We start from the raw sequence: 27,986 nt of genomic DNA on the forward strand, positions 1-27,986 counted from the left end.
CTTGTGCTTGCACTTTCTTTGAATTAAAATATTGATAAATACAGCTCTCAAAATATGGTTCAGATCAAAAAATCCCTTGTAGTATTTGACTGAAATGTAATTTTAACTCAACTGATCTAACCAGTACTTTAAAATTGAATTTTAATGGACCTTTAACAAGTCAAATGGCTAAAGACTATAAGTACATCGCTATCTATACTATTTGGAATAAAGCTTAGTTTCCTTCTGATGTGTGGTATAATGCATTTTTCTATATCAAATTGAACCTTTCAATAATTTACCTATTTTTAGTTTTTGATCAAAGTCCTACTGAGGTTCCCAAGTGACTTCTCCAAAGTAGACCACAGTTTAAAACTGGGTTATATTAGAGCTTACTGTTGCGATGTTGATGCACAACATCAGAGGTAAATAATCAAGAATTATTTAATAATAGTCAATAGCCAGAATCGGTAGATACTTAGGAACATGATTGTAAGAGAAACTAGACAACAACCTGTCAGAAACACACCTTAAAATGAGCTCAAGTTTGGAACATTAATCCTCAGAGCTTTCAGTTTATTGGGTGCTAAAATTGTCATAATGAAGACTGGACATTTTTTTTTAAAGATAACTTTAGTTCCAACTGCCAGCTCCTTTTCTGAGATCTCTAGGGGCAGTGCAGGGACTGAGGAAGAATGAGTCTGGTTTATCCACAAACAAACTCAAGCATTGTATTATCTCATCTCCTTTTATGAAGAACAACTACTTTCAAAGAGCTACCATCATAAGTTAGTGGGTTTTGAAATGGGAAAGGTTGGGGGAAATGTAGAAGGATAATTACTAGCTCAGTAACCATTTCTAAAAATCACTCAGATAATTTGCACACAGAATGAAAAGATTCAGCAGTATTTTATTTGCGTGTGAATGAAAACAAGTTTCACAAATTCCAAAGACGTGGTGTAAACATCGGAGAATATATTTTACAGTGTCTGCAGTTCCAGGAATGTAACAAACAGTACTGTCACTTAAATATAATACAGAATATCAATGTCTACAGGCCCATCAAAGTTCAATTTCAGGTCAACTGACAAAGCTTATTTTTATATTTACAGAGTTGCATACAGAATCTATTAACAGCAACGCAAGAACTGTGCGAGTCTCAATCACTTTATATTCTGTATATTTATGGGTTTTTCTTTCATCTAAAAGCACAAGGTTTGAACAGTCCAGGGTCTACTTGGAGGTAAATTCCAATGTTAATACTGGACTGAGGAAAGATAAACTTCAAAAAGTATCGTAACATTCAGCTAAACAGTGTAAAGAGTGTATTTATGACAATCTAGTATCCATGGAGACTATATAAAGTGCAGACTGCCATATATGATTATTTTAGTTCTTTTATTTTTTTTCTCATTTCATATCCCAAACAATTATGCGTCAGCTAAAACCTAGACCTTGAATATGCCCAACATTTCACTTCCCTTGTATTTCCACAGAGCCAATACATTAACTGGTGATACTCTTCCTCTAGCACATTTTCTGCCGGAGATCAGAAGATCTGTTTTCCCCAACATCACAACACAGATTTGTTGGCCAGACCAGCTGACTCCTCTCAGTTGACCAACCACTCAGTTACCTTGTGACTTTACCCCAACCTCTCTTGTATATGAGATTCAGATGCAAAGGAAAAACCAGAGATACCACTCTGTCAGTCATTGAGCAAATATTCCAAATTTATCAATATAATCATTATTTCAGAAACAATATAAAAATATAAAATAACTACATATATTCCTGTATCTTGTAAACAGAATCCTATATATTTTGCCTTGTGCTTTATAATCAGCCATGCTGCTAGTAAAAGGAATCCAAAAATTATTTGCACATGTATGCAGACCTCCATTTCTCAGAAATGGTTGCACCAACACTAATTGGAGAGGAGAATAAAATTGCTATTGTTGTAGTAATTACCAGACTCCAGGAATTTAAAGTGGAACCCTTTCAAAATGTGGTTAGCAATCATTTTTTCTAAAAATCAATTGTTTATTTAAAAAACTGCAAAACAATAATTGAATTACTTTATTTGGTTAACAAATCATTTATCATGGTAATAACCTGATTTAATTCTTCCTACTGAGAAGAATAGTTTGACATATACTTACATGTTTCCTCTTTAATGGTGCAGGCCATATTAGTTTCCAAAAATCACTATAAAATTACCATTCAAAATACTTTTTCCAAGTACATTTTGGATACAATATGTCAGAGAAAAAAAAATAGTAATAGTTGAATAGTCACCATTATAAATTTAATGACAGCTTTGTAGCTGTAAAATGGAATTGAGCATATTTGGCAGTTTATTACCAAGAAACAATGACATGTTAATTACTAAAATGGTTCAGCACCAATAAGTTGTTAAATATTAACACAAAAGACAGACTTCTGTGTGTGCACCATTTTCATAACTTGACTATTTCCCAGCAGATGATAAGTCAGCTGCTTAAATCACACTGTGATAGAGCAGCACATTGGAGTATTTAAACTCCTCCTGAGAAAACAGATCTGTTCACAGGAACAAGACCTTCTATACCGGAGATAATTAGTTACAAGATTTATATGGGATAAATTCATTCAAAAAATTCCACAGTTCACATTACTGGAAGTCAGTAAAATGGAAGCCAGGTGCACTGTGAATAGTCATAGCAAAGCTATTTGCAAAGCTTAACTCGTGTTAAATGTGGTGATTATTAATAACATTTCAGTTTTACAAATATTTAGGAATACAAATGATACTCATTAATCTATATCATTACATGCTCCAGAATATTTTGAACAAATGCACAATGAAGAACTATAAGCACCTCAGCCAAGTCAATCCTAAGCTATTATTTTTGTCTCTGTTGATTTCAATACAGAAATAATATGCTGCTTTTTTTAAAAAAACTTTTTAAGAATATAAAAAAAGCAGTTTCTGGTGTAATGTCCTCACTGACTTGCAGCTCACACAGTGTGTAATTGACAGATGCACGGCATCAAAGGCAGTAAAATTCCTGTGTCACAGACAGGTGAATTCAAACATAAAACATGAGAAGCGCAGGGTATTTCTCTGACAGAAATTAAATACTGATTCCAAAATCTACAGTATACAAGTTATATTCGAAACTTACTTCACAATTTATATTTGCAACAATTTATATTTATACTTCACAAGTTATATTCGAAACTTACTTCACAATTTCTACAGACAACCTTTAGCAGACTGAACCGCTAGAATGAAACGGTCACATAAACACAGTACTGCACAACCTCTCACCACCCACCTCTTTCTCACCCATCTAACCACAGATGCAGTACATAATAATAATTAAAAAAAAGATCGGGTTACTAAACAGATTATTCCTCATAAACTTCCCCTTATGAAGTTTGACTAGATTAGATGAAAAGGAATTTATTCCCTTGGAGGATCATGAATCTTTGGAATTCTCTACCCGGGAACTGAGGAAGCTGAATCACTGGACGTACTTAAAACCATGTCAGACAGTTGTTTGGTCTCTGATGCAGTCGAGGGTTCTGGGAAATAGACTGGAAATCTCCAAGCTAAGATTAGTCAATATGCTATTGAATACATAGTGAGCAATCTCAATGGGCCACAAGGCCCATCCTGCACCTATTTTCCTCTATGTTTTATATTCTTCCATTACTGTAGAGGATAATAATAACTACTATTTTTCTACATAACCAATCAAACCTAGACATGCTTCTTTCTAATTTGAACACTTCCCATTTTGGGGTACAGTTATGTGGTGCAATTAAAACATCCAAACAGTACCAAAGTTTGAAAATACATGTTTTTGCAAATTTGCACCTCTATCATTAGTGTAGAATGATGGATTATTTCCAAGTACTGAGACAGAGACTATACTTTGGTGAATTTGGATTTGGTCAGTGGGAATCGAGCAGGATTGCCACTCAGATATCCATAAAATTTTGACACAGATGGAGGGTGTGAAAATAAAGTCATCACGGCTCTTCAGTGGGACCAATACAACTTACTCATAATTATAAAGAATAAATCTCAAATAACCGTCCTTATCTTTCAAGTTAAATGAAAAGCTGGCTGCCATTTTAACAGAACAAAGGACAATGCCTTGGTTCCTCTATCAGGTCTCCTTCCTGTATGAGTCAGACTCAAGGGTTAGGGATGGTGAGGATGTATATGTACACGTGCACGTGCATAAGGAATGCGAGCTCATTTACTTCTTTTTTGACAGTCTGAATTGGAATACACTAGTATTTTGTGCTTTAGCCAACAAGTATGATACCTGAATATTTAATAAGGTTTCTTGAAACAAATATTCAGGATGGGGAATATACAGTATATGCATATTAAGGATTTCCTCGTGTAAAGCACAACAATTTATTTCCTCATGCCACCCCTACCATCCCAATCACACCATCTGCTCAAATAATAACCACTGAGTTTTTCTACTCAGGTACTGGGTCACACCAACTGAATATAGGCACAATGTAACTTTATAACTAAAAATCGCACAAGACATGGGAATACCCTGAGCCCCCACATGATTTGACTCCTTATGGCTCTACATCTTCCTTATTTTAAACAGGTAATTCCTGATGAACATTAATCTCTGATCTTCCACCTTCATTTTGATATTATGTGGATATTAATGCAAATAAGTTAACTAAGAAACTTTTGTTTTAGATGCTCTTGGTTTTGAAAAGGGCTGCTTAATTTTAGAACATTTAATCAAAGCTAAATTCTTTTAGTTTTAATGCAGATTTCTCAGTGACCTGATGACATTGGTGCTTTTGCAGAAATCACTCCAAGATTAAGATGGATAGTTTAGAAAGAAAAAAATTAATTGTGTCCAATGATGTCTCTTTCCAAGATAAAATTAAAGATAATTAGTCAACTTTCAATTAAAGTAATATCAATAATGAACATTTCATATAATAAATCATTTAGTTCAATTATTTTAATTTGTCGTTTATTTCTACATTTTAGCAGGTATGTTGTCAATCCTGCTCACATCACAATTTTCTGATTTTTCTATTCGTTGGGAATATCAGGTTCACTTATTGTTCCAAAAATTACATGATTGAAACTGCAGCACAATTTCCAACATGTAGAATGAGCTAATTTGGGTGGGATCTTTTGCTATATCAAATATTCACTGTCCTTAGTGTAACTAGCCACACATTTTAATTCCATTAGGTAAAGACCATACCCACTTTATGCTCTCCTGGGGTTGACTTTCAGAAATCTAATCCATTATGGGTGGAAATGCAAAATTAAGATATGCAGAATGACAAAAAATACAGTGGTGTTCCAGTTAATTGGGCAACCATTTATTTGGGACAACTCTTAAAGAGCAAAATCTAATCGAGAAAATAGCCAGGATTCCCTTCATTATTTGGGACACTATGTTGCTTCATTGTGTCAGGAGACTGCTGGCAAATGGTTTCTAACTAGTGGCAACACGCTAGTGTGTTGTTGTTTGAATTTCCAGCATCTGCAGATTTCCTCGTGTTTGCTCTAACTAGTGGCAGATGTGTGCATTTGTATGGCGTTAGATTCTATGTCGTTCTTTGAATGAGCAGTTATTAAATAGCATAAGTTGCACGTGTTTGTGTTCAAAATGCAGTGATTTTTGTCATTGATGAATAGTGAGAGATGAGCAGCAAGACAATTCAAAACTGCTCTGCTCACAGCAGCTTCAAGCATCCAGGCTTGGAGATGTCAGAAACAGCCGGGAGTGAAAATGAAATTATTTCACGACTTCAACAAGTTAGGAACTACAAAGGTTTCTTTGTAGGTATCGACAAACATCTCGAATGTTATAATGAAAATGAAGATTTGGAGGATGCAATCATTGATAGCATTGTATGAAGCAGTCCATTATCTTCACTAGGTTATGCACTGATTTTCTTCATTTACAGTCAGTCAATATAAAGTGTTTACTGGATAAATTCCTCCATCGTTAACTATTAGGAACTAATAAAGTTTCCTAGTACTGTAGTATTATTGGTAGTGTTCTAATTTGCTCTGTATTTCATTTAAATACATAATTTGCTACTCAGTTAAACAGTAGTTTCTTTTTTTTTAAATACCTTTTTAACGATTTCTATGAAATATCAGCTAATTGGTACAGCCACTTAATTGGGCCAAGATGTACAGATCTTGAGGTGTCCTAATGAACCAGAATCCACAGTACAACTAAAAGAAGGCAGCTTGTTAAATCAGAATGCACCTTTATAACTATCCTATCAAAAGAGATATTTTATGAGGAAAACTAGGAAGTTACAAAATAAATCCACCTATTACTTTTGCTGATTTGCCATTCCAATAACTTGCGTCGCACTTCCTTAAAAAAATGCTTTAAGCTTTTCAACTCCTGGCAACCATGTTGAAATATTTACTGGAGGAAAGGTAAAAACCCAAATTCAAAGCACATGCAGTTACATTTAATCTCTACAACAATGGCTGGTTTTAACACCACAGCTGAAGGCGGATCTGAAAGGAGCCTTTGGCTCAGCTAGCTTGATCATCAGCGTGTGAAGTAACAAAGAGTTTTATTGTTCTCTACCCACAACTGCAAAAATGGCAATGCCTTTCTCCTCTTTATTCATAAGAAAAATATTTAATGATCATCACTCCCAGTCATTAAAAAAAGGATCCATTAGGCCATCCTTTTTTTAAAATGACTGAGAGTGATGATCTTTAAATAGTTAAATTCCAAAATCCCAAGATAAAGATTTTTCTCCAAATTTTGGCTCTTAAAGACAACTCTTCATTTCTTGGAAAACTTGAAATAAATAAGAAAATATAGTTTTATGGTCCATGATAAATATGTTCAACATGTGATAAAAGTAACAGGTTACCTATTCAGCACTAAGCAATTACAATACCAATTCCAGCCATGCAGACTAAACTTTGAATGTGTGTAATGATGGAAATGGAAAAATTTAAAAAAGAAACACCTGTACAGTTTGGACTTGGTTAGAAAAGCGATTAGCCAGGGGGCTGGAGGTGAAAATGATTTGGTATCTGGCGATATTTTCTTTGAATTTGTTGTAAAATATTTAAGCATATATTGGAATCGCACATCAGAAATCCTTAAAAACCAAGAATGAAGCATATTTGTTAAATTTCCCATCATGCATTTTAATATGATCAGAGGCTGCTTTGGATGCAAATTAATTTTAAAAATTTCCAAAGAATGGGGTAAATCTAAATGGAGATCTTCCAATTTGTAACAATTGAGAGTTAATTGCAGGAAATGTCATAATCATCATTTCCACCCCATCAATTATTGTTCTTCATGAACACATTTTGTTTTGCTGGGTTTTGTCAACATTTCCTGCCAGGGAGTCTATCACTTTGTTTTGCAGAGTCCAGAAATGGGGCACCAATTTGTTGAAATTTTCCAGGATTGTAGATGGGAAATCGGCTCATAAATCCTGCTCTAGCACAAAATATACAACTCCACAGAGATTATATGGCCATAAGCAAAAGAAAGGATAAAGCTGAAGTAAACTGATATTTAATTAAGTTATTCAACTTTCTGCAATGTTTTAAATTTGGATCATTTAAAAAGCTTGACTGCCTTGACAGAGAGCAAAACTGGTGTGTGGCCTTGCAGTCTGCTAAACAGTTTCTCCAGGATTGGTGGGGGCTTGTTCTAGCTCAGCCATGTGACCAGGTTGCTGGAAACATGCAGTGACATGCCAACATAGTGTACGAAGTTCTCAAAACAAATTTTTTGCAGGCACATCCAAGGCTAAGTGCCAGGCATTTGGTGGTTAAGGGATGAGCGTACATGGCCCAAACAACAAAATCTGGACAATTCAGTGCCAAAATATACAGTAAAAACACACCCTCATTTTTAGAGCAACTATTGACAACACTGCCTCAAAAACTTTTGCAACCAATTGAATTGTGTGGGTGGGGGCAGGAAGAGTTGCAGGAAACATTTGTCAGGACTCAAAACAACCAACCGTTCAAGTAGCAATGCAAATTTACCCAGTCGACAATTTGCAACAGTTTTATGCAAATTATATGTTTAATTTCATTTTCAGTTACAAACAGGAACATGATCAGCAGCCTCAAGTGACAGAGGAACTGTCCAATCCTGCCCATTCACTACCTTTCAATTTACTGGGTTAGAATTTGCACCTGTAAACGCTTTAACTCTGTAATGGTAGGACCAAAACAAACCAAAATCCCTGATCTGTAAGTAGAATATATCTGGCACGTAAATGGGATAAATAACATCGTAAGGGGATGGGCATCACATTGGGCAACGGCTTGCTGAGCTTCGTCAACAGTTCTTACTGGATCCAATAATACTCAGTCGCTTGAATGGCTGGGAATTTCCAGATTTAATAAAAACAGCACCACATCTGGCAATACCTTCTATTGAGAGATTGCACAAAAAGAAATCGTTGGGCAAATCCAAAACCCAGTTGATTTTCTTTGGCACTCTAGACTTGTTGCTTGGGAGTGAAAACGGAAGATTAAACATATTTTGCTTTAGGGAGTTTAATTTTTATTTAGTTTTTCCAGTGACTGTGTTTTCATTAAGTCCATTTTATAATATTGCTTTAATGTTAGTAATTTTTAAATACATTTGAACAGAGGTATGTGTGGTGAGCTACATATACCTGTCTGGACACATCCCTCTGCTGACTGCTCCTGTGGCTCCTCCCACAGACCCCTGTATAAAGGCAGTTGGAGGCATTGCTCCCCCCTCAGTCTCCAGAATGTTGTGTGGTGGTCTCTTGCTGCTAATCGTGGTCTCTTGCAGCTAATAAAAGCCTATTGTTCGCCTCCCGTCTCCGAGAGTTATTGATGGTGCATCAGGTATTAAAAGACTTTAATTGACTTAAGAATTTTAAAAAATGGCGTTTACGTTGCGGACTGAAAGACTAGTGGCACTTTGGGGGAAGTCATTACTGACACTTCACGGTTGGATTAGTGGGTATGGATGCTTTAAGTTTACCCTCTGCTTCCAGCCTAGCTCTGTGTAGGCATGAGGGAACCTCAACGGCAGTGGGCCTGATTCAGTTTGATCCTCTTGTTACACTCTGTACTTACAAGTCAGATTTCCAGCATTTTGCCCTCAGAAGGGCATCTCTTGCACTGATCTTGCGCAAGGTGATACCTAGCGTTGATGGTACATTTCCTATTGCAAATCCCATCTGAGGTAGGTGTTGAGTATTTATGGAAGATTAAGCTTTGACCAAGTCAGTGACAGATGGGACTACAGATCCTAAAGTGGGTCATGGCATCCCGTGACTATCTAGGGTGCACATTCAAAAGACAGAACAAGTTTTACAGGTTTGGCGACCTTTCCTTGTTCGAAGGATTCTTAGGCATCAGCAAGTCAATTAATCAGCTGCTTTCCTCATGCACAGAAACCATGCAACACACGCCTCACTCCAGTTGCACAAGGCAATGCAATATTATCCGGACAGCACATTTTATTTTTGCTTCCTGGACAAATTTAAAAACAAGTACCTTTTGTTTTCAATTCTTTTGGTTCATTGTTTAAAGAATGCCATCAATAGTTAAACTTATTAAAAGCAGATAAACTATCGTGTATTTTTATATATTAAATGACATTACGTGGCCTTTCCTCGACATTCCTTTCTGCTGATTGGCTTACTGTGAAATCCCTTTCCTAAAGCTCCTTTTTGTGTCAGGTGTGCTCCTGGTGCAGGTTACCCAAATTCTCAAGAGGAAGCGAAACAGAATGCTTATTTCTTCCAGCAACTTCCACCAGCTTCACAAGAGCAGATCATTAACTGTCTTTCACAAGAAGACACCAGTTTGTCTTGCTACAAAAAAAATAAACACAGGCACCTTGTATCAAGGTGAATGTATAGAGTTTACCCATGTTGGGGTTTATCCATCTCATCACAGGGAGCACCAGAAATTCTAAAATTTCAACATCCCCACGTCATGCAGTTCCCAGCAAAGCAGTTGAACTAAAAATGAGGGTGCACCAATATTGAGCGATGACCCTCCATTCAACACCATCACACCATAGTAATTTCTCACACTATATCACTTTATCTATCCTTACCCTCTCTGAACCAATCTATTCCTTATATAATGCAACCCAGGAGTTCAAAGTACCTGCAGTGTATAACTGTCAACAGAAATACTAAATGAAAAAAAAAATAAATGGGTACCAAAACCTTTGGAAAACAAATTAGCATTAAATAAGAAACTGGAGAAGTGGCTTTGATTAATTTGTTCCAAGTAAAAATGTGTTGGTTAGTTTAAACTCATCATCCACAGGGTTTTGCATTTTGCCTCAGTACTTAACATAAAACAGTTGAATATGTCCCCAGTATAAGGCTTTCAACCATTTATCTGAGTTGTGTACTCATTCACATCCTTGGAATGGTTATAAGTGGAAAGGATATTCTAATAAATATTCCTTTAATCTAGTGGGCAAAGGAAGTTCTTGGATTGTCTTAGTACTTTTATTGATTATAATCCGACAAAGATGTTGCAGTGAAGGAGTTGCAACATATAGAGGTTTGGTCAGTTTCAGATGAATGACTGTGTCTTTAGTCACTGGTGCAATTGACTGGTCGTGTGCAGTGTGAGCACTTCTAGACAGCGAGACATAATGCTGGACAAGATCAACTACATCTTCAAAATTCTTGAGCTTTGGTTTCGCCAAAACTACCGAATCGAAGCCAAACTTGCCCTCGTTGTACTCGATGCGAAGATGAGCAGGTCCTGAGCTTGTTTTGACAGACAGTGTTAGGAGATATTCTGGGTTGGAGCTGTCCCGGACTAGAAACGTGCCTTCGGTGGTTTGATTCAGAATCTGCCGTGCTTCAACTGATGTGAGCGCTCCCCAATACCAGCCTGGATGGAGAAAGAACCGAGGGATAGCGTAAGTCAAAGCTTTCATTTTGTAGTATTTCATCAGAAGCTGGGAAATAAGCCAAATAGGATTCAACAGTTCATTTATCACCTTCTCCTCATCAAGACCTCTACAAACACTAAAAGAAGTGATTACAGAAATAACCATAGCAAGGATTCTCCGGAATCCAATCATTTCCATTTACCTCAGCTGAACTTACTCCTAGTGTTATAGTGGAGAAAATTCAGCTTCTGAACTACTCCTGCAGCTTCTGCTCTTCAATTGTGGCTTCATTCTATTTAAAACAATTCTTTACTTTCTCCACAGGTATCATAACCCTCTTGCACATATTATGGGGAATAGTATTGCTATGTCTTAGCGTTCTGCAGCATGGAACCACAACAGGTATCCATGACGACATTGTTCCCAATCCTATAACCAAATCATACTTGGTTCTTCCAGAGTTTTCCAATAATATATTGACTGTTAGTAAATTGTGCTCAAGGTTGCTTCTCAGCTAAACTGAAAACCTCTTACTCAACAGAGTTATTACATTCTTTGAGCAGCAGTGGAAAGGTTGAGTAGTTTCAAGTTCCTGGGTTTCAACATATCAAAGCAATTATGAAGTGGGTACACAAGCGGTAATATTTCACCGCAGTTTGAGCAGATTCAATATGTCACCGAAGAGTCTAGCACATTTCCATGGAGAGCATTCTAACTGGATACATTACGGTCCGGTATGGGAGGGGCCACTACACAGTAAACTTAGCCAGCCCCATCATGGGCACGAGCCTCCCCAGCATTGAGGCTATCTTCAAAAGTTGATGCCTCAAAAAGGCAGCATCCATCATTAAAGACCCCTCTACCCAGGACGTGCTCTCTTCTTATTACTACCATCAGAGAGGAGGTACAAGAACCTGAAAACAAACTATGTTTTATGAACAGCCTCTCCCCCTCCACCATCAGATTTCTGAATAGACAATGAACCCATGAACTCTACTTCAATGTTTTTGCACTACATATTTAATTTTTAAAATATATTTATTATAATTTATAGCATTTTTATGTATTGCACTGTACTGCAGCCACAAATTTCATGATGTCTCAGTGATAATAAACCTGATTGACTGATCAGATCCTCTGATCACCTCTCATTACCTCTACATTAAGTGTTATCTACCTAATGCTCACTGAACGACCTGTTCATATCCACCTGAAATGTCCTACGTTCCCCATCGCAGAGCCATTTTTATTTTAAATGCAAAGCACAAATAGAGTCGCAATGCAAATTTTCACAAACCAATTTGCATGGTTTGTGCTGCTGATCCAAGAACAACCACATGTAGAAAACATGCCAGAGCACTAAATTGGCTATAATGAAATTAAATATTTCCAATTAAGAATCTTTCTCCACTTACAATTACATAATTGTTTATATTAGTCTGATTCAAGTCTCACCAGAGAGCAACGCTCAGGATAGACACTCTGGAGAGGCCCTTAATCACTGATGTAAAGCCCTGTAACACAAACAGAGCCTGCCTCCTAATAAAACTTATTTTTATTCTTCACAGATGTTTTTAGATGTCTTAGATGTAGGAGGGGAAGGATTCAGGTCAATTTAGAACGATGAAATGAAAGGGCTAGTTTGTATTGCTGGGGAGTGTGACAGGACAGGACTTGAATGCACAAATATCAGAGTGAATCTGCATATGGAGTGAACACTGGAAACATGGGGTGCAATGACAAATTTTAAAAGCCTTTGTCTGAATGCTTGCAGCATTGATGCAAATATTGATGGCTTAAATTTAAAAAAAATAGATATACACACTAGTTCAATAAAACACTGCTTCGTTATATCTTAAAATTAGAAAATGAGACAGTAAAATGTGAAAGTAGTTGTGGGGGCTGAATACTTTCTCGAGGCACTGCAAATGCAACTTGACCAAGGCAGGTTGCTTCAGATTTAATGGAGGGGCAAGTAGTGTAGCTCTGTTAATAAGGGATGAAATCAGTACGGCGGTGAAAAAAAAATCTCAGAAACTCAAGTTTGACTAGACACAGAAGTTCAAGGGAAGAGAGTTGCTCTAGCAGTTTATAGGCCCCCCCTAGTATCAGCTACACTATAGGACAGTGTTTAAATCACGAAATAATAGAGACAACACACACAAAATGCCAGTGGAATAGAGATAAGCAGGAAACTTACTATGATAACTGTGAGCAATTCATCCTCATGCAGACTGAACAAAGCAAGTTTGCAAAGATAACACTGAAGATGAAGCAGGACACTGCAGGCAAGTTAGTCTAATATCAGAAAACCAAAATCCATTATTAAGTGTAGTAGGACCCTCAGAAAATCGTTATGCTAACAAGCCATGTCAACGTAGTGTTAAAGAAGGGAAGTAAAGTCTGACATATTTATCAGTTTTTAAAGATCTACTGATGAGTGGATCAAGAGAAACCATTAAACATGGTGCATTTTGATTTCTGGAAGCCTTGTGATAAAATACAGGGCACAAGGTACAAGTTTTTAAGCACTAGGGCAATAATTAGTGTGTATAGAGGTCAGGATAATTAACCAAAAAAAGACAAGTGGAACTTATAATTCAAGCTGGAACCAGTAGTTGTATAATAGTAATCAGAGTTGGGGCTTCAAATATTTACGTCTGTTGGTGACAATAAGGAGTGAATGTATTAAGGTCAAATTTACTGAAAATACAAAGAATGCAACTAAACAAGTTGTTAGTTGGAGCAAGAAGGCAAACGTTGGACAGATGCAAGGTTATCCATCAATGGCAGAAAAACTGAAAAACAGAATATTATTTAAATCCAGAGAGATTAAATAGAGGGAGACTACTGAATGTTGATGCTCAGAGAAATCTGGGTGGCCTTGTATATGAAACACAGGAATCTAGCATGCAGGTGTGGCAAGTAACTTAGAAAGCAAACGGTTGATCTTTATTGCAAAAGATATGGAGGAGAAAAATGTAAATACAATTTCATTTCGTGGGATGATATCTCAAATCTGCATACTGTTTTGGACTGCTCATTTCAGAAGTATACTTTCATTGGGAGCAGAGCACAGAATGTCCGTGAGTCTGATCCTGGAAGGCAGGAAATGGCTTCTGGGTTGAACAGACTGGGATGACACCTATTGGAGTTCAGAACAGTGTGATGGTTTGAAAGGAGTTTGATACAAGAGAAAGCAAGAACATGTTTTCCTTCACAGGAGAAGCTAGACCTGGGACATTTTCAGATTAGCATGTCATCCATTTAAAATGGTGATTAGTAGTATTTAGTTTCCCTCGGGCAGATATATAAATATATTTGGAAATTTCCACCGCAGGATGCTATAGAGCTAGAAATATTGAATCTGTTAAAGTCCTGAGCTATAGAGCAGTCAAGATTATTGAGAACTGGCAATGGTTGAAGCCCATCATCAGTCAGGGCCCTTTAGAACAAAGCTTTTGGAGCTTCCTCATGATCCTCTGTCTTATATCCCGACAGCTTAATAGCTCATCTTTCCCATTTTCATCACATTTTTAGTTTCCTGCAGTGGAAGTTTCTTGGAAGCTTTCTGTGAAAACAATTTACTGAAATAGTAAAAGCATCATACACAAAAAAGAATATGGAAAACGCTCAGATTTAACAAGTATTTTTAAAGAATCTATTTGGCATTTCAAAAGTGTTCTTTCAAAAGAACACATAGGATCTCTGTGCATTGCATGCATACTAAATCATAACTGTTGAAGATAACTCTTGAATCTTACTACAAAATCATGATTTAGGAATACACTTGTTAAATCCAAGAATCAGAAGCACAATCATATTTAAGACCTTAGATGGAAAATAATGTGGTGCATAACAATCAATCTGAAGCAATGGCTTGTTTCTTCAAGAGAGGAGATACCAAACAGAGATATTCCCATTATCCTACCCAATCTTCTCCCGCACTCACTCTCTCCAACTTAAAACTATTTTTCCCTCTTGCCCAGTTCCAGCCAAGTGTCTTTGAGCTGAATCAATAACTCTTCCTCTTTTCACAGACGCTGCTCACATTTTCAGCATTTTCTCTTTTTTTGTTAATTTCAGGCTTCCAGGATCTACAAATTTTTAGTTTTCCTTCTATAACTGATTTTCATTAGGTTCTCTGGAAATATATGAATGTACATGAAGGGGGAACAAGAGGAGATGAAGAAGTAGACCATCGTGAGAAAGCTGCATAAAAAGATCTCAATTCCACTACAATGTGAAAATGCATCCAGATACATTCAGTAACACACACAAAATGCTGGAGGAACTTGGCAGGCCAGGCAGCATCCATGGAAAAAAGTACAGTCAACGTTTCAGGCTGAAACCCTGAGTTCCTCCAGCATTTTGTGTGTGTGCAATCTGTGGATTTTCTCTTTTTTTGTGATTTGACATCTACACTCAGTGACGACTGTATTAGGTACAGGAATGGAACCCATTTATGGTCTGCTACTGTAGCCCATCCACTTCAAGGTTCAACACATTCTGTATGCTCTTCCGCACACTACTTTTGCAACTTGTGGTTGAGTTACTGTCACCTTCCTGTCAGTTTGAACCCGTCTGGCCATTCTCTCATTAACAAGCATTTTCACCCACAGAAATGTCCTCACTGGATGCTTTCGTTTGGCTTGTTGCACCATGCCCTATAAACTCTAGAGACTGCTGCCCCTGAAAATCCCAGGAGATCCACAGTTTCTGACATACTCAAACTACCTCATCTGGCACCAACAACCATTACATGGTCATAGTCACTCAGATCACATTTTTTCCCCATTCTGATATTTGGTCTGAAGCACAACAGGCCCTCTTGACCATGTCCACATGTTTTTTTGCATCAAGATGCTGCCACACGAATGGCAGACTGCATATTTGCATTAACAAGGAGGTGGACAGAGCTACCTAATAAAATGGCCACTGAAAAAGCTGGTTTGAAACACAGGGCATTTGTATCCATGTTACAAAGAGACAATTTAATTCAGAAACTCAAACCATCACTGAAGAGCTGATGTCTTTAGACTCCACACTCAGTAAAGTTATACAAAGTTAAAAAAATGCAATAACTGAATACAAGAATGACATTACACTGAAATATCTACAGTCATCTGGACAGCAACAGTAGTCACACACTATGGAGTAGTCACTCCTCATGGAGCACTTGAGCTGTTCATGCAAACAAAGTAAAATAAAATCATTCATTAAAAGAAGTCACACATACATAATCCCAATGGAATTTGTAACAAGCTATGCAATATTGGTGTGAACTTAATATACGAACAAAAATCCTGCCTCTGAAGTTCAATAATGATTGCACCTAGAGTGTTTACAATTTGAACCAAATTGTTTGGTCATCGGGTCCTCAAATGCCTCTCTTCACTTTATAATCACCTGTCCGGGCAGTATACTTTACCCATCTTCACCAACTTGAGTAGGTAGAGTGCTTTAACAGATGTTTTTTTTTATTTGCCTCAACTCCAGCCACACTGGTGGAAACCACAGTCAAATTTGCACACAATACCCACGAGGAAAATGTTGAGGGCACCAAAACTACCTCCAATATGAAAATTCACTGCCCTTGAAAAGCAACAAACAAAATTCCACACCAACATCAGTGGTTATCCTCAGTACATTTCACAAAGAACAGTGGCTGATTCTCTGCTTCATAATCAAGTGTTATTCAAACCAAATATAGTGCATCAACACTTATTCAAGTGGATGTCAGTACATCCCTGGAAACCTCCTGGTCTAATTGTACAGATCTAAGCCAAGTGGTGTATTTACTGATTTAGTCAATGGAGGTAATTGACTGGTATTTAAGATTGTTTGATATTGATAGCTTCAATAGCAATAGATCATAACCTCTTTTTCAAAAAAAATGGCAACAACTGTTGACTGATGAATTTATTGGTTAACTTTGATACTAATGTCCAATGCTATGATGAATCACAGATATCTCAATACTTTGGAGCACAACACACAGAATTAATTTATTAACAATGATTTCTGCATTTATATAAAATATGAAACTTGGCTTTTGCAGCAATACTGATATCAAAAACATACTTCTGAATCTGATTATTATTCTTTTGGGGGAAGAGCAGGGGACAGCAATTTTCTTGCATGGTGATTGTTAATTGTTCGAAGACTAGCTACAAGCAGCCCAGAACTTAATTTACATAGGGACATCATATATGTGGTTGCCACGAGTGCCAAATTATCCAGAACCTATTGCTTAGAGTAACAAACCTATTTGTCAAAGATATCAGAACAAATATTCTCTCATTCCCAAAAGAGCTGATAAGCCAACCCATTGTATAATTGTGGAATGCTTGAGGAGTTCAGATGTCGTGTTTACACAGAGTACTGCATTATTTACAGGTTTCACTAAAATGTTGCACAAAAATAAAAACTTCTCTCCAGACCTATTGTAAGAGGCAATTTTTTTATTACCATCTTCCACTTTGGAGGTGTTTAGGAGACTGACTGACAGCCAGGCATTAGGCCTCAAGCCTGAGTTTTAAAATGGGGAAGAAAATAACAGCTGTACTGTAGAGTTGAAACCATAATTTCTACACTGGAAAAGTAACTAAGAATACAGCATTTAAAAACAAATCTTGTTTTCAATAGCGCAGTTTTGAAGTCATGGCATTAAATGAAGCAGACATTGTGCTGTTAAGGCCAGTGGAACATCTGTTGATTGCTAACACAGAAAAATCATTTCTATTCTAATTTTTGTCAGAAGCTCATAGTTCCAAATGTTTTAAAACTTCTATTTCCCATGCTTTTAAAATAAAAATGCCACAATGCTAGCATTCTAAAAATAAATGCTCACCTTTAATTTTACCTCCTGCACAATCAAACTCTTGTTCGTTCAACCACACCTTCACCTAAACCCAACCCAGATAATGTCTCCTCCCTTTAAAACATAAACATGTGTAATGGCATACAGTCTAAAGCAGAGATACCAATGCTGACAATTCCCACCAATTAATGCAGCATATTATTGAATGATTAATGTGATTATTCAGTAAATAAATAAAAGAAATCTTCCATGAAGTGGTGCTTGCACAAGCAACAAGTTTTCTGGCTCAGCATTACCAATATTTTCTTGCCACTGTGTAAAAATAAATTTATTTCATTCCTTTGCTGTAAACTGAGCCTTTGTGAACTTCGGACTGCTTTTCCTAGAAGCAGCCTTGATGAAAAGGGAAAGCACTTAAAAAAATCCGGAATTAAGTACAATATAAACAGACCAGGAATTTTAGCAGCTTATAAGTTTTCGATTAACTGAGCTATCTAAGAACTTCATGTTCTATGTTAATAAAAACAAAGAAAAAAATAGATTTTCCCCTTTCTACAATCATTAAATATTTTGGAGTGAAGGACTTTCTAGAAATACTAAAGACCACAATGTAACTAGTTTGCTTACTAAACCTGATTTGGAGATTTTAACTAATGACAACATGCAATCTTTAACAATTAATCAACACAGATCCAGTCATGCATCAGAAACCACTAAGAGCCATAGGTTCAGGTTAACTTCCCTCAAAGAAATGCCATCACTACCACCAAATGACACACCATAAATTAATCTTACGTCAAGTTTAAAACCCAATTTGATCATATCTAAATTTTCCTGGGGTGGGCATTTGCTTGCAGAAATAATCAGTACAAGAAGCTCACCGATACTAGTGCACAAATAGCACGGCTAAAGGGTGAATGTACCAACATTACAAAGTAAACACCAAGAAGGATAAATCATGTCAAATCACATCCTCTCAAGACATGACAAGTTATAGTCAGTGGAAATCAATCTACTGTATTTGACACTTAAGATTAATCATTACCTTTGCAGAGTATTGAAAGTTTGAATTGGTGGTGGTGCTATTAAAAACAATGACGACTTTAAACTTCTTTTCACTTCTGTCTCTATTCATTTCTTAGATTTGGCATGGAGATCTTACAGACTAAGCTTGGGCTGCATCCCCAGTCTTCAAGATGCAAACTTCATAGTCCTCCAGTCTGATTGTTTGAAGATATCCAACACTAGTTTCCTCCATTCCCGGGACTACAAAAGCAGGAGTTGGCTCTGTCAAGGAGTATTATCATCCTGTAAACAAGGGTAGGGCAAGGCAGGCTCTGTCATGCAGTGCCACTTATTAGATATAAACCATTGCAAAATCCAAGGTCTCGTTGTCCAGACAAGCTCATGGAGCTCACAACTTCTTAGAAATTCCACGTTTTTCCACATTTGAGAAACTGGCTGAACTGTATGCCATTATGCATTTTTCTTGGAAACTATCTGCCCAATTCTCAATTCCAGTTATTCCCACAGTGATCCTTTTAAGTCCTGCCATACATCAGTGCCATTGGAACATTTACTCAAGCATAGAGAGCATACAATCTTATGTACAGTATACACATTGCAAAACTCTCTGTTTACCATCACTGGGAAACAGGACAAGTGGCCTCTTGTGTGACAAATTTTAATGATCCAGAATTCATTAGCCAGCACACCTTTTGTACTTGTGACTTCTAAGTTTAGACCACTGAAGATAATTAGTAAAGATACCACCAGAAAAAAATAACTCCTTTGGCGCTCTCCCTTGGTAATATTCATCAAACTAACAGTAATCTCCACATCAACATCATTTGAGTTCTGTATGCCATGAATTAGGCATTATTTCTTAAATGTCCTCACTAAATTGCACTTCATCTCAAGTAGCAGACTTTTCATAGAATTTGGCTCACAGGCCTTAATCAAATCTTTGTACACAACATCCACTTGCCTGTCTTCACAAAGTTCAGCAAGAAAGGAAATTACATTCCTAGAAATCTCTCCTTTTACTTTTGTCCATATTTGCATGATCTTTTCACTAAAAGAAAATGAAAATGTCACCCAAAATGGAAAGTCAGCCTTCGTGTGAACAGGTTCCTGGATATTTTTGCTGTAACTTCTGTTTTGAGTCCCTAAGCACTTCTCCAGCCTTCAGAGAATTCCAGGAGATTTCTGCTAGGGCTCCTGTAAGCTTTAGTTTATTTAATACTTCTGCTTAGGGTCTCAAATGACTATCCCTCTTCAAATCTTACTTAATTTACTTTTCTTTCTTCATACCCTTATTTAAAAAAAACATATTTCCTGTCACTTTCAATTCAGAATGTTTCCCCACTATTTTCACATCCATGCTGTCAAGTCCTGAATCTGACTTTGAGAACTTTTGGACTTAAAGTAAGTGTTTGAAGGAAACAAATTAAGTCACTTATCTGGTGTTGGTTGCTTTACAAAAACAAAATTGCTCAACCAAACTTGATCACAGTTTGATTTTGATTAAACGTTTGATAAAAGCTCCAGGACTTTTATTTTGTTTTGTTCTCATGAAACAAAGGAGTAACTTATGCAACCGTGTCAAAGAATGGAAAACCAGAATATACTGAACTGTCAATTACTCATTTCTCAGAAAATGTTGCTGCTGTAGCAACATTTCTTTCCTAAAGAAATTAACAATGTTTATGTTGAGCGGGGTTTTACCGGACTACGGGCACACCAGTACAGTGGTTGGCACAATGCTTTACAGTATCAGCAACCTGGGTTCAACTCCCGCCACTGCCTGCAAGGGGTTGGCATGTTCTCCCTGAGACTGCATTGATTTGACCCGGTTTCATCCCGCAGTCTAAAGACACACCATTTGGTAGGTTAGTTGGTCAAGGCAAATTGTCCCATGATTAGTCAGGCTTGGATTAAATCGGGGAATTGCGGGTTGACGTGGCTGGCTGGCCGGAAGGGCTTATTCCACACTGTATCTCAAAAAATAAATAAAACTAAGCAGACGGAAAGTGTCCTCAAAAAAAGTTGCACACTGCTTAACTTCCAATTTAGCCCAGTGTAAAATTGCCCATATATTTTAGCTTTGAGTCTCCATTTAGAATATGTACAGTGCCCCACTTACTTCTTAAAAATGTAATTATTTAATGAAGTAAATAGCATAAATCTTTGTGTGTTTAAGCCTCCAGCCTTATTGTTTATTCCCTTCAATTTGACGATGGCGCTGGGACAGTTAAAGCATGCACCAAAACTCAATGAATTTTTTCTTTAAAAAGTCTGCCGTTTTTACACACCCTCAAAACGTGGGTGTACACAACTCCACTGACTGGTCAAAGTGGGGTCTGAATGTTTGCAGCTGAAAATCAAATGCAAAATTGTTTAATTCAAAATTAAAATTAATTTCAGGAAAAAAAATGAAAGAAAATTATTTTCTAATTAGCAGTTTCGTTCTCACATGGGAGATTTGTAAAGCAACCTAATAATATAAGCGTGTATTTTAAGAATCTTACTCCAGAGCCCCGAGCAGGAAATATTTTAAACCTCCTATCTGCAACTGTTTCAAAATTTCCGAAGTTTTAAGGACCCAATCGAAACAGAGATTTAGTTTTTTTTAAGAGAATTCGACGTTATTATACATTAGAACTCAATGATCTGCGACATTCACATTATGCTAAAATACATCTAATAAAATATATTGCTTTATAAAACAAATGTTGGATGTCCAAGGAAATTGAGTATTTACATTGGTGGAAGTTGTTAATTTTATGTAATTAAAATACAACAAAGGACCGAAGCAATGGTAGAACAAAAGGGGCCACAACAGTGCCGGACATTTTTAAAAAGCCCCGTTCATATATCCACCGCAGCCGTTACTATATTCATGATAAAGGTACCTGTGAGTTCCAAGTGCCTCATGGCGTAGGAGATACGGAACAGGTCAGAATGTCCTTCCCGGAGGTCAGGCGGGTCTTGCGGCCAGTCGCTGGGGTGCAGCGGAGTTACTGCCTTCTCCTGACAAATCATAGATGTGATGAATTCAAACGACCGCTAATCCCACTTCGATCACGGGCCAGAAAGAGCGTGTGTTTGTCGCCGTGGATCTGGACAAGAAGCAAGGTGCACAATAGTAAAACTGGAGCGAACTCTTTATATTATTTCAAGTTCTAAAGCACAAACATGAAAAGCCCCCGATATCTCAATTGCCCGCGGAAATTGCTCAAAACTAATACGGATGTTGTCCATTTATCTTTGGTGGAATTCGGGTCCATTTTCCCATCACGTTGAAAAACAGCCAGCGTTAATTTATACAACCAAGATCGCTAAATGCTTTCAAGTAAAAATCAATGGCCCCGGCATAAAGATTTGCAATTACACAAAGGCACGAACGATTTCATTAAATATTGACTTGCTGCTCTAGTTGCCCGGTCAAAATGATACTCCGAGTGTATTCGTTTCGTCTAATTAATAAAAAGTCATTTGCATGTTTTCACCGAAGGCGGGCGAGAAAGGATTAAACGAACTCGTTTCCGTGTATCACGACTCTGAAACACTGTATGCGCGCGTATATATATCTATTATATACATGAATATAGATATATACACCTTCGGTTGAAACCGAGCGTTTGGTCGTTTGTGAGCCGGTTCAGCGGTTTGCAAACACGACACCGAGCCTGGGAACAAGCCTGTTTCCCTCGTCTAACTCCACTAATAACAGCCAGTCACTAATTGGATACATTCGGCCTAATTCAGCTTTTTCCCTCCTGCCAGACAGAGTCCAAGCACCACAGACGGCAAAGAGAGAGAGAAAAAACCGAAAATGGACCACCTTTTGTTCGTTTCTGGTTCTTGGAATGAGTTAACCCTTTAAGCTAGAGCGTTCGTTTCCCCCCGGCCATCTCCATCGCCAGGGATGCGCGGCCACACACTGAACTTCACCCACAATCCACAGTACCCACGGGCTCTTTCTGAATGATTTCAGTTTACATTTTCTCCCCCAGTGATTAGAGAGAGGAAGGTAAGGATAACGCATACTTTCCAGTCATGGAGAAAATGTCGTTGTTTTTTAAAATCCCCAGCAATGAAAACAAAAGAAGAATTTTAAAGCGAGAGGTCATGTGAATATAGAAGGCTGTGCACGGCGACAAGACGCTAAGAGACTGAACTCGAACTGGGCAAATTTAGCCTCAGATTACCCTTCTCCCTCCCCCTTCCTTTTTCTCCACAGGCGATCAATGCTGAATGCATTAAATCAAAGACACGCCTATGAGCGCCAACGCCTCCTGCTTCCCGTTTAACTCTTGCCCCATCCCCCGCCCTAATGTGTTTAGAGAGATCGCTTGCAAACAACTAATTGTTAGATAGAGCGACATTGATAAATGTGAGTAAAATGAAAGATGGAGTGGAGGGATGCTGCGTGTTAACCTTGCTTTTTTTTTGTTTCTCGCAGCTAGTTACGAATGCAAACATTTGTAAGCTGCAAATTTTTTTTTCCAGCAGGAAGTCTTGTTTCTCGACTCGAAAGGTCACTGTTGCCAAGATTTGGGGTTGATATTTCAGGCAGAAGCGCACGCGCCGCTTTCCAGGAACTTTCCAAGAATTCGCGTCACCTGCTCTTGTTGCTATTTAGCCGTCGACCAATCAGCAGCGGGCTTGCCCCCGCCTGCTATTGTTGCGTCACGGTGCGCTGCCTCCCCCGGCGGGATAAAGTCGGGTAAAACTGAGCTCTGCGGGGTTGAGGCTGCACGCAGCTGATGGGGGGGGGGGGCAAAAGTTACCAGCCAGCTAGTCGAGGGTTATAGTTGTTGGAATGGTGACCGTGACGCCTGAAAATAATTCAAACAGAGCTGATGGGGAGTGACTCATTACAATGCCCGAATGTGTGATTGCTTTAAAAATAACAAGCTGTGTTTTGAGGACATTGTATCCCCAAACATTTCGCTTGTTCTTGAGATTCAAACTACAAGCGTACTTAAAATGGTAATGGAATTAGGCATCCAGAAGCATCTGCGATTATCATCTATTATGTTGTTTATGCGACTCTCGTTTTGTTTTTAAAACGTTACGTAGGTGAAGCTCGTCGCTCTCTTTCAGTGTGGGAGACAGAAGAAAAGAAAGTGCAGGCCAAATAGCCTGACTTAAGTGGTTCCGAGAGGTTGTTACAGACGCGGGTGTTAATGTGGACAAACATCCACTACCTATTACAGGTGTCCAATGGCGTGCGCCTCAAATAGTCTCTGACAATCAAGTCCAGCTCCTGGCCTTCGCGGGTGGTTTAGCTACCAGGCCCGGCGGAACAGTTTGTACGGACCGGGCGAGGGGAGGGGGGTAGCTGGCGCCTTAAACCCAGTCGCTTCGGGCAGATAGATCTCTTCCGACATGGCTGGCAGCTCATCTAGGAGAAAGAAAACTGGCCTCAAACCTCTGCTGCCTTGGGAATAAACCCAGATATAAAAATCCGGACAACATACACAAAATGTTGGGGGAACTCAGTAGGATTTCCAGCAGCTGCGGATTTTCTCTTGTTTGTTTAAAAAAAAAATCCGGAGCTGGAGTCGCTAAAGGCTGCCCTACATTGACTTCAATGCTGACTGGCAACTTGTGTGGTGCTGCTGGGGCAAACTGTATCGGTCCTTTGGGTTCATCAGATGCGCGGAGAGGGGGAGCTTGCTACATGGGCAACAGCTTGCGTATCTAGACTGCCAGGTCGCAATGTCCACGGTGGACAGGGTCAAAGGCCTCACTTCGCCTCAGTGGTGTAGTCGGTCAGGAAGAATGAGATTCTGGGTACACGGAGGAGCAGCGTGGTTTCCTTACGGGGAAACGTTGCCTGATAGCCTCTGTTGGAAGGCCTTTGAACAAGGTGCGCATATGAGGCTGCTTCAGATAAGAATCCGTGGATCGAAGATCGGCTGACTGACAGGAGGCCAAGTGTCGGGGTGAAGGAGGCTTATTCTGGCTGGCTGCCGGGGACTAGCGGGGACGGTACTGGGGCCGCTTCTTTTCAGGTCGAATGTCAGTGATTTGGATGGCGGAATTGATGGCTTTGTGGCCAAGTTTGCAGACGTTACAAAGATAGGTGGAGGGGCAGGCAGGGAGTCCGCAGAAGGACTTGGACAGATTGGCAGAATGAGCAAAGAAGTGGCAGGTGGACGATAGTGCAGGAAAGTGCATGATCATACACTTTGGACGAAGGAATAAAGGCACAAACTATTTTCTAAACGAGGAGAAAATTCAGAAATCAGATGTAGAAAGAGATTTGGGAGTCCTGGTGCAGGATGAGTCGGTGGTAGGGAAAGCACATGCAATGATAGCCTTCATTTCGCGACGGCTAGAATATAAGAGCAAGGATGTGATGCTGAGGTTTTATAAGACATTCGTCGTACAGCACCTGGAGTATTGTAAACAAGGAAAGATGCGCTGGCATTGGAGAGGGTCACGGGAATTAAAGGGTTAATTTATGCAGCCCATGTGATGACTCTGGGCCTGAACTCCGCTGGAGTTTAGAAGAATGAGGGGGAGATCTCACTGAACCATATCGAATATTGAAAGACCTACATAGAGTGGAAGTGGAGAGGATGTTTCCTTTAATGGAAAAGTCTAGGACCGGAGGGCACAGAATAGAGGGACGTCCATTTAGCTTAGAGATGAGGAATAATTTTTCTTTGACCAGAGGGCGGTGATTCTGTGGAATTCATCGCTACAGACGGCTGTGATGGCCAAGTTATTGAGTATATTTAAAACAGGCTTTCGGGTTTTCATTAATGAGGGCGTCAAAGGTTACGGAGAGGAGGGCGAGGCAAACTCGTTGGACCGAGCTCCTAATTTTACTCGCATGCTCTATGGTTTTATCAAATACGCCTGCATTTCCTACCTACACTCTATAAGAATAACAGGCCATTGAAGATCCTGAAGCAAAATAAGGCAGGCGAGGTGCTTGCCAGAAAATAATGCAAATACTCGAACATAAACACATCGTAAATCCCGGAAGGAGGCAAGACTTGGAAAATAGAACGTGCTCCAGAAGAGTTGGTGTAGACTAGAAGAGGCCGGTGTTAGTTAAAACGGGGTTTAGGGGAAGATGCAATTTTGGGCGAAAGCGACACATTTGCTTTTGACATAGACTTAAAAACCAACGTTGAATTTTGGTGGTAGAAGTAGCTATCATATAATGTTTGTAGTTCTACATCGCGTAAGTTTATTTTCAGCTTTCAATTTTATCACCTCCGTCTAGATCAGGAAACCATTTTAAAAGTGGTTACAACCCGATTTGGGTAAATTAACTATTAGAATACTCAAGATGTGTCTGATTCACTAGATGATGATCTCAAAGGGTATCTGCCGGTTATGTAGACAGTACTTACATTTCCGATACAAGATAAACCTTTTGATTCCACAGAAGAAAATCGACTTTTTTTTCTGACGTGAATTCATAATTTACATGGCAGTTGATGAAGACAGGAGTGCGTCTTTCGTGGAAAACGAAAAAAAAAACGGGCGAAAAAGAGAGAAAAAAAATTCTGATCGTATAACACTGACCAAAATGATGATATCCACGAAAGGAAATGTATAACTGTATTTAAAAGCGCCGCGACGAAAACTGGGAAAAGATAGATCTCTGCGATAGACAGTGTTGCATCTTGATGTCAGTCGTACGGAACAGCAGAAAAGGAAATTCCTAGCCACTGACAAAGGGTGCATCATTAGGAGGAAACTGATAACAGACACGTGGGTCAGTGCACCATAGAGGGGAAAACGAAGCGAATCATAACAAAAGAAGACGAGGAGCAAATGAGACCGAATGTTGGAAAGTTTTGCATTGTTTGAGGCCTCTGTTTACTAACTTCGAGATAACAAGCTAGTGAATCATACATATTGTGGCAATTGTGATTTATTTTCTCTGGTCGGGTTTAAAAAGTGCTTCGTGATCCAGACGGATTTGACTTAATTAAATGCTGCAAATAAGTGCACACAATTATACTACATAGAAATAGAAGTATTAAATTCTTGTAGCTGATTCCATCATTGTCTACACTAAAAGCAGACGCATCGCTTTCGTCTGAGATTGTATTTTCGAAGCAGACTGTTACTAACAACGGCTTCAAACATTCTTTGAACGTTATCGCAGAGAAGCCACTGGGCTCTGAGTCAAGCTTCTAAAACACAAAGTTCTTCTAAAGCACCAACGAGAAAATTCTCAGGGACACAAATCCTTTGTTAATAAACAATGGTTGATTCAGTTCTACACAATAATTGCAGGGTCAAACTGGAACTCTGGTAGAAACTGATAACTTCGAATTATTTACTTTTCCCTGTAAAAGGTGGCAGACGCGAGTGCTTTCCGTTTTCACCACCGGGCTACAGCGCCCTCCTGTGGTATGACACAAAATATTCCCAGGATTAAATAGTTTATAGTTTCCTGATGGTACGGAATATGCTAAAATACTTTGCACCCAAAGATATTGTTTTCTAACGAAGATATGATATTTATATAAACAAGTATTGTTTATGTTGAAGATTCTGGGGTCCGCCAGCTTTGCTCTTTTACTTCTTGTGCATTTCATGGCTTTCTGGAGAAGACAAATATCAGAGTTGTATACACATACTTTACCTATAGAATGAACCTTGAAATATTCAAAATCCTATAGACAATGAATCAATGATCAACCGATCTGAATCGGCTTAAATGTTAAATAGTTTCCTTTAGAACCTGCTTTGTGAAAGTTTACAGCCAGCTGAACAGACATCAAAAAGACAAATCCATAAACACAGCACTGAGATAGCAAAGATCATAAAATCAAGTATGGCTTGCTACCACCTGCACCAGTGTTAGGTTTAGTAGGGTAGAAATTGTTAATATCTGATATATTTTACTGAGCCCTGTTAATTCAAATAGAAATGTCATTTCCTATATTATAAGAATATCAAATTTTAAAATATTACTGTCCGTGTAAATCTTCAGGTTGCAAATTTGCACTGTCAGTGCTGTGTTCCAGATTGATTGGATGATCATGCATTGCATATCCATTTGAGAAACATGCAGAAGAGTAAGATCACAAGAAGTGTAAGTGGAAGTGGTCCAGATACACTCAGTGACCTCTTTATTAGGTACAGGAGTGGAGCCACCAAGGACTTCTGCTGCTGCAGCCCATCCACTTATGCATTCAGGTTTGCTCCTCTGCAAACCCCTGTTGTAATATGTGGTAACTTGAGTTACAGTTGACTTCCTGTCAGCTTGAACTACTTTAGCCATACTC

At 38.5% G+C, this 27,986-nt stretch overlaps 1 protein-coding gene across 3 annotated transcripts; it reads right to left on the bottom strand.

The window, feature by feature from the left end:
- Positions 1-869: 869 nt before the first annotated feature.
- On the bottom strand, positions 870-26,891 carry LOC132381169 (suppressor of cytokine signaling 2-like). 3 transcript variants are annotated; one of them, XM_059950459.1, is made up of 3 exons: positions 26,094-26,891; positions 21,627-21,833; positions 870-10,888 (listed from the first exon to the last, which is right to left on the bottom strand). In XM_059950459.1, the coding sequence occupies exons 2-3, from the start codon at positions 21,754-21,756 to the stop codon at positions 10,416-10,418; spliced, it is 603 nt and encodes a 200-aa protein (XP_059806442.1). In that variant the 5' UTR covers positions 21,757-21,833; positions 26,094-26,891; the 3' UTR covers positions 870-10,415. The 3 variants fall into 3 exon arrangements, with proteins under 3 accessions (XP_059806442.1, XP_059806440.1, XP_059806441.1); XM_059950457.1 differs by lacking the exon at positions 26,094-26,891 and adding an exon at positions 22,765-22,982; XM_059950458.1 differs by lacking the exon at positions 26,094-26,891 and adding an exon at positions 22,336-22,533.
- Between the last annotated feature and the right edge of the window lie 1,095 nt (positions 26,892-27,986).

The sequence above is a fragment of the Hypanus sabinus genome, chromosome 25, assembly GCF_030144855.1.
Source record: "Hypanus sabinus isolate sHypSab1 chromosome 25, sHypSab1.hap1, whole genome shotgun sequence".
Taxonomy (NCBI): Eukaryota; Metazoa; Chordata; class Chondrichthyes; order Myliobatiformes; family Dasyatidae; genus Hypanus; species Hypanus sabinus.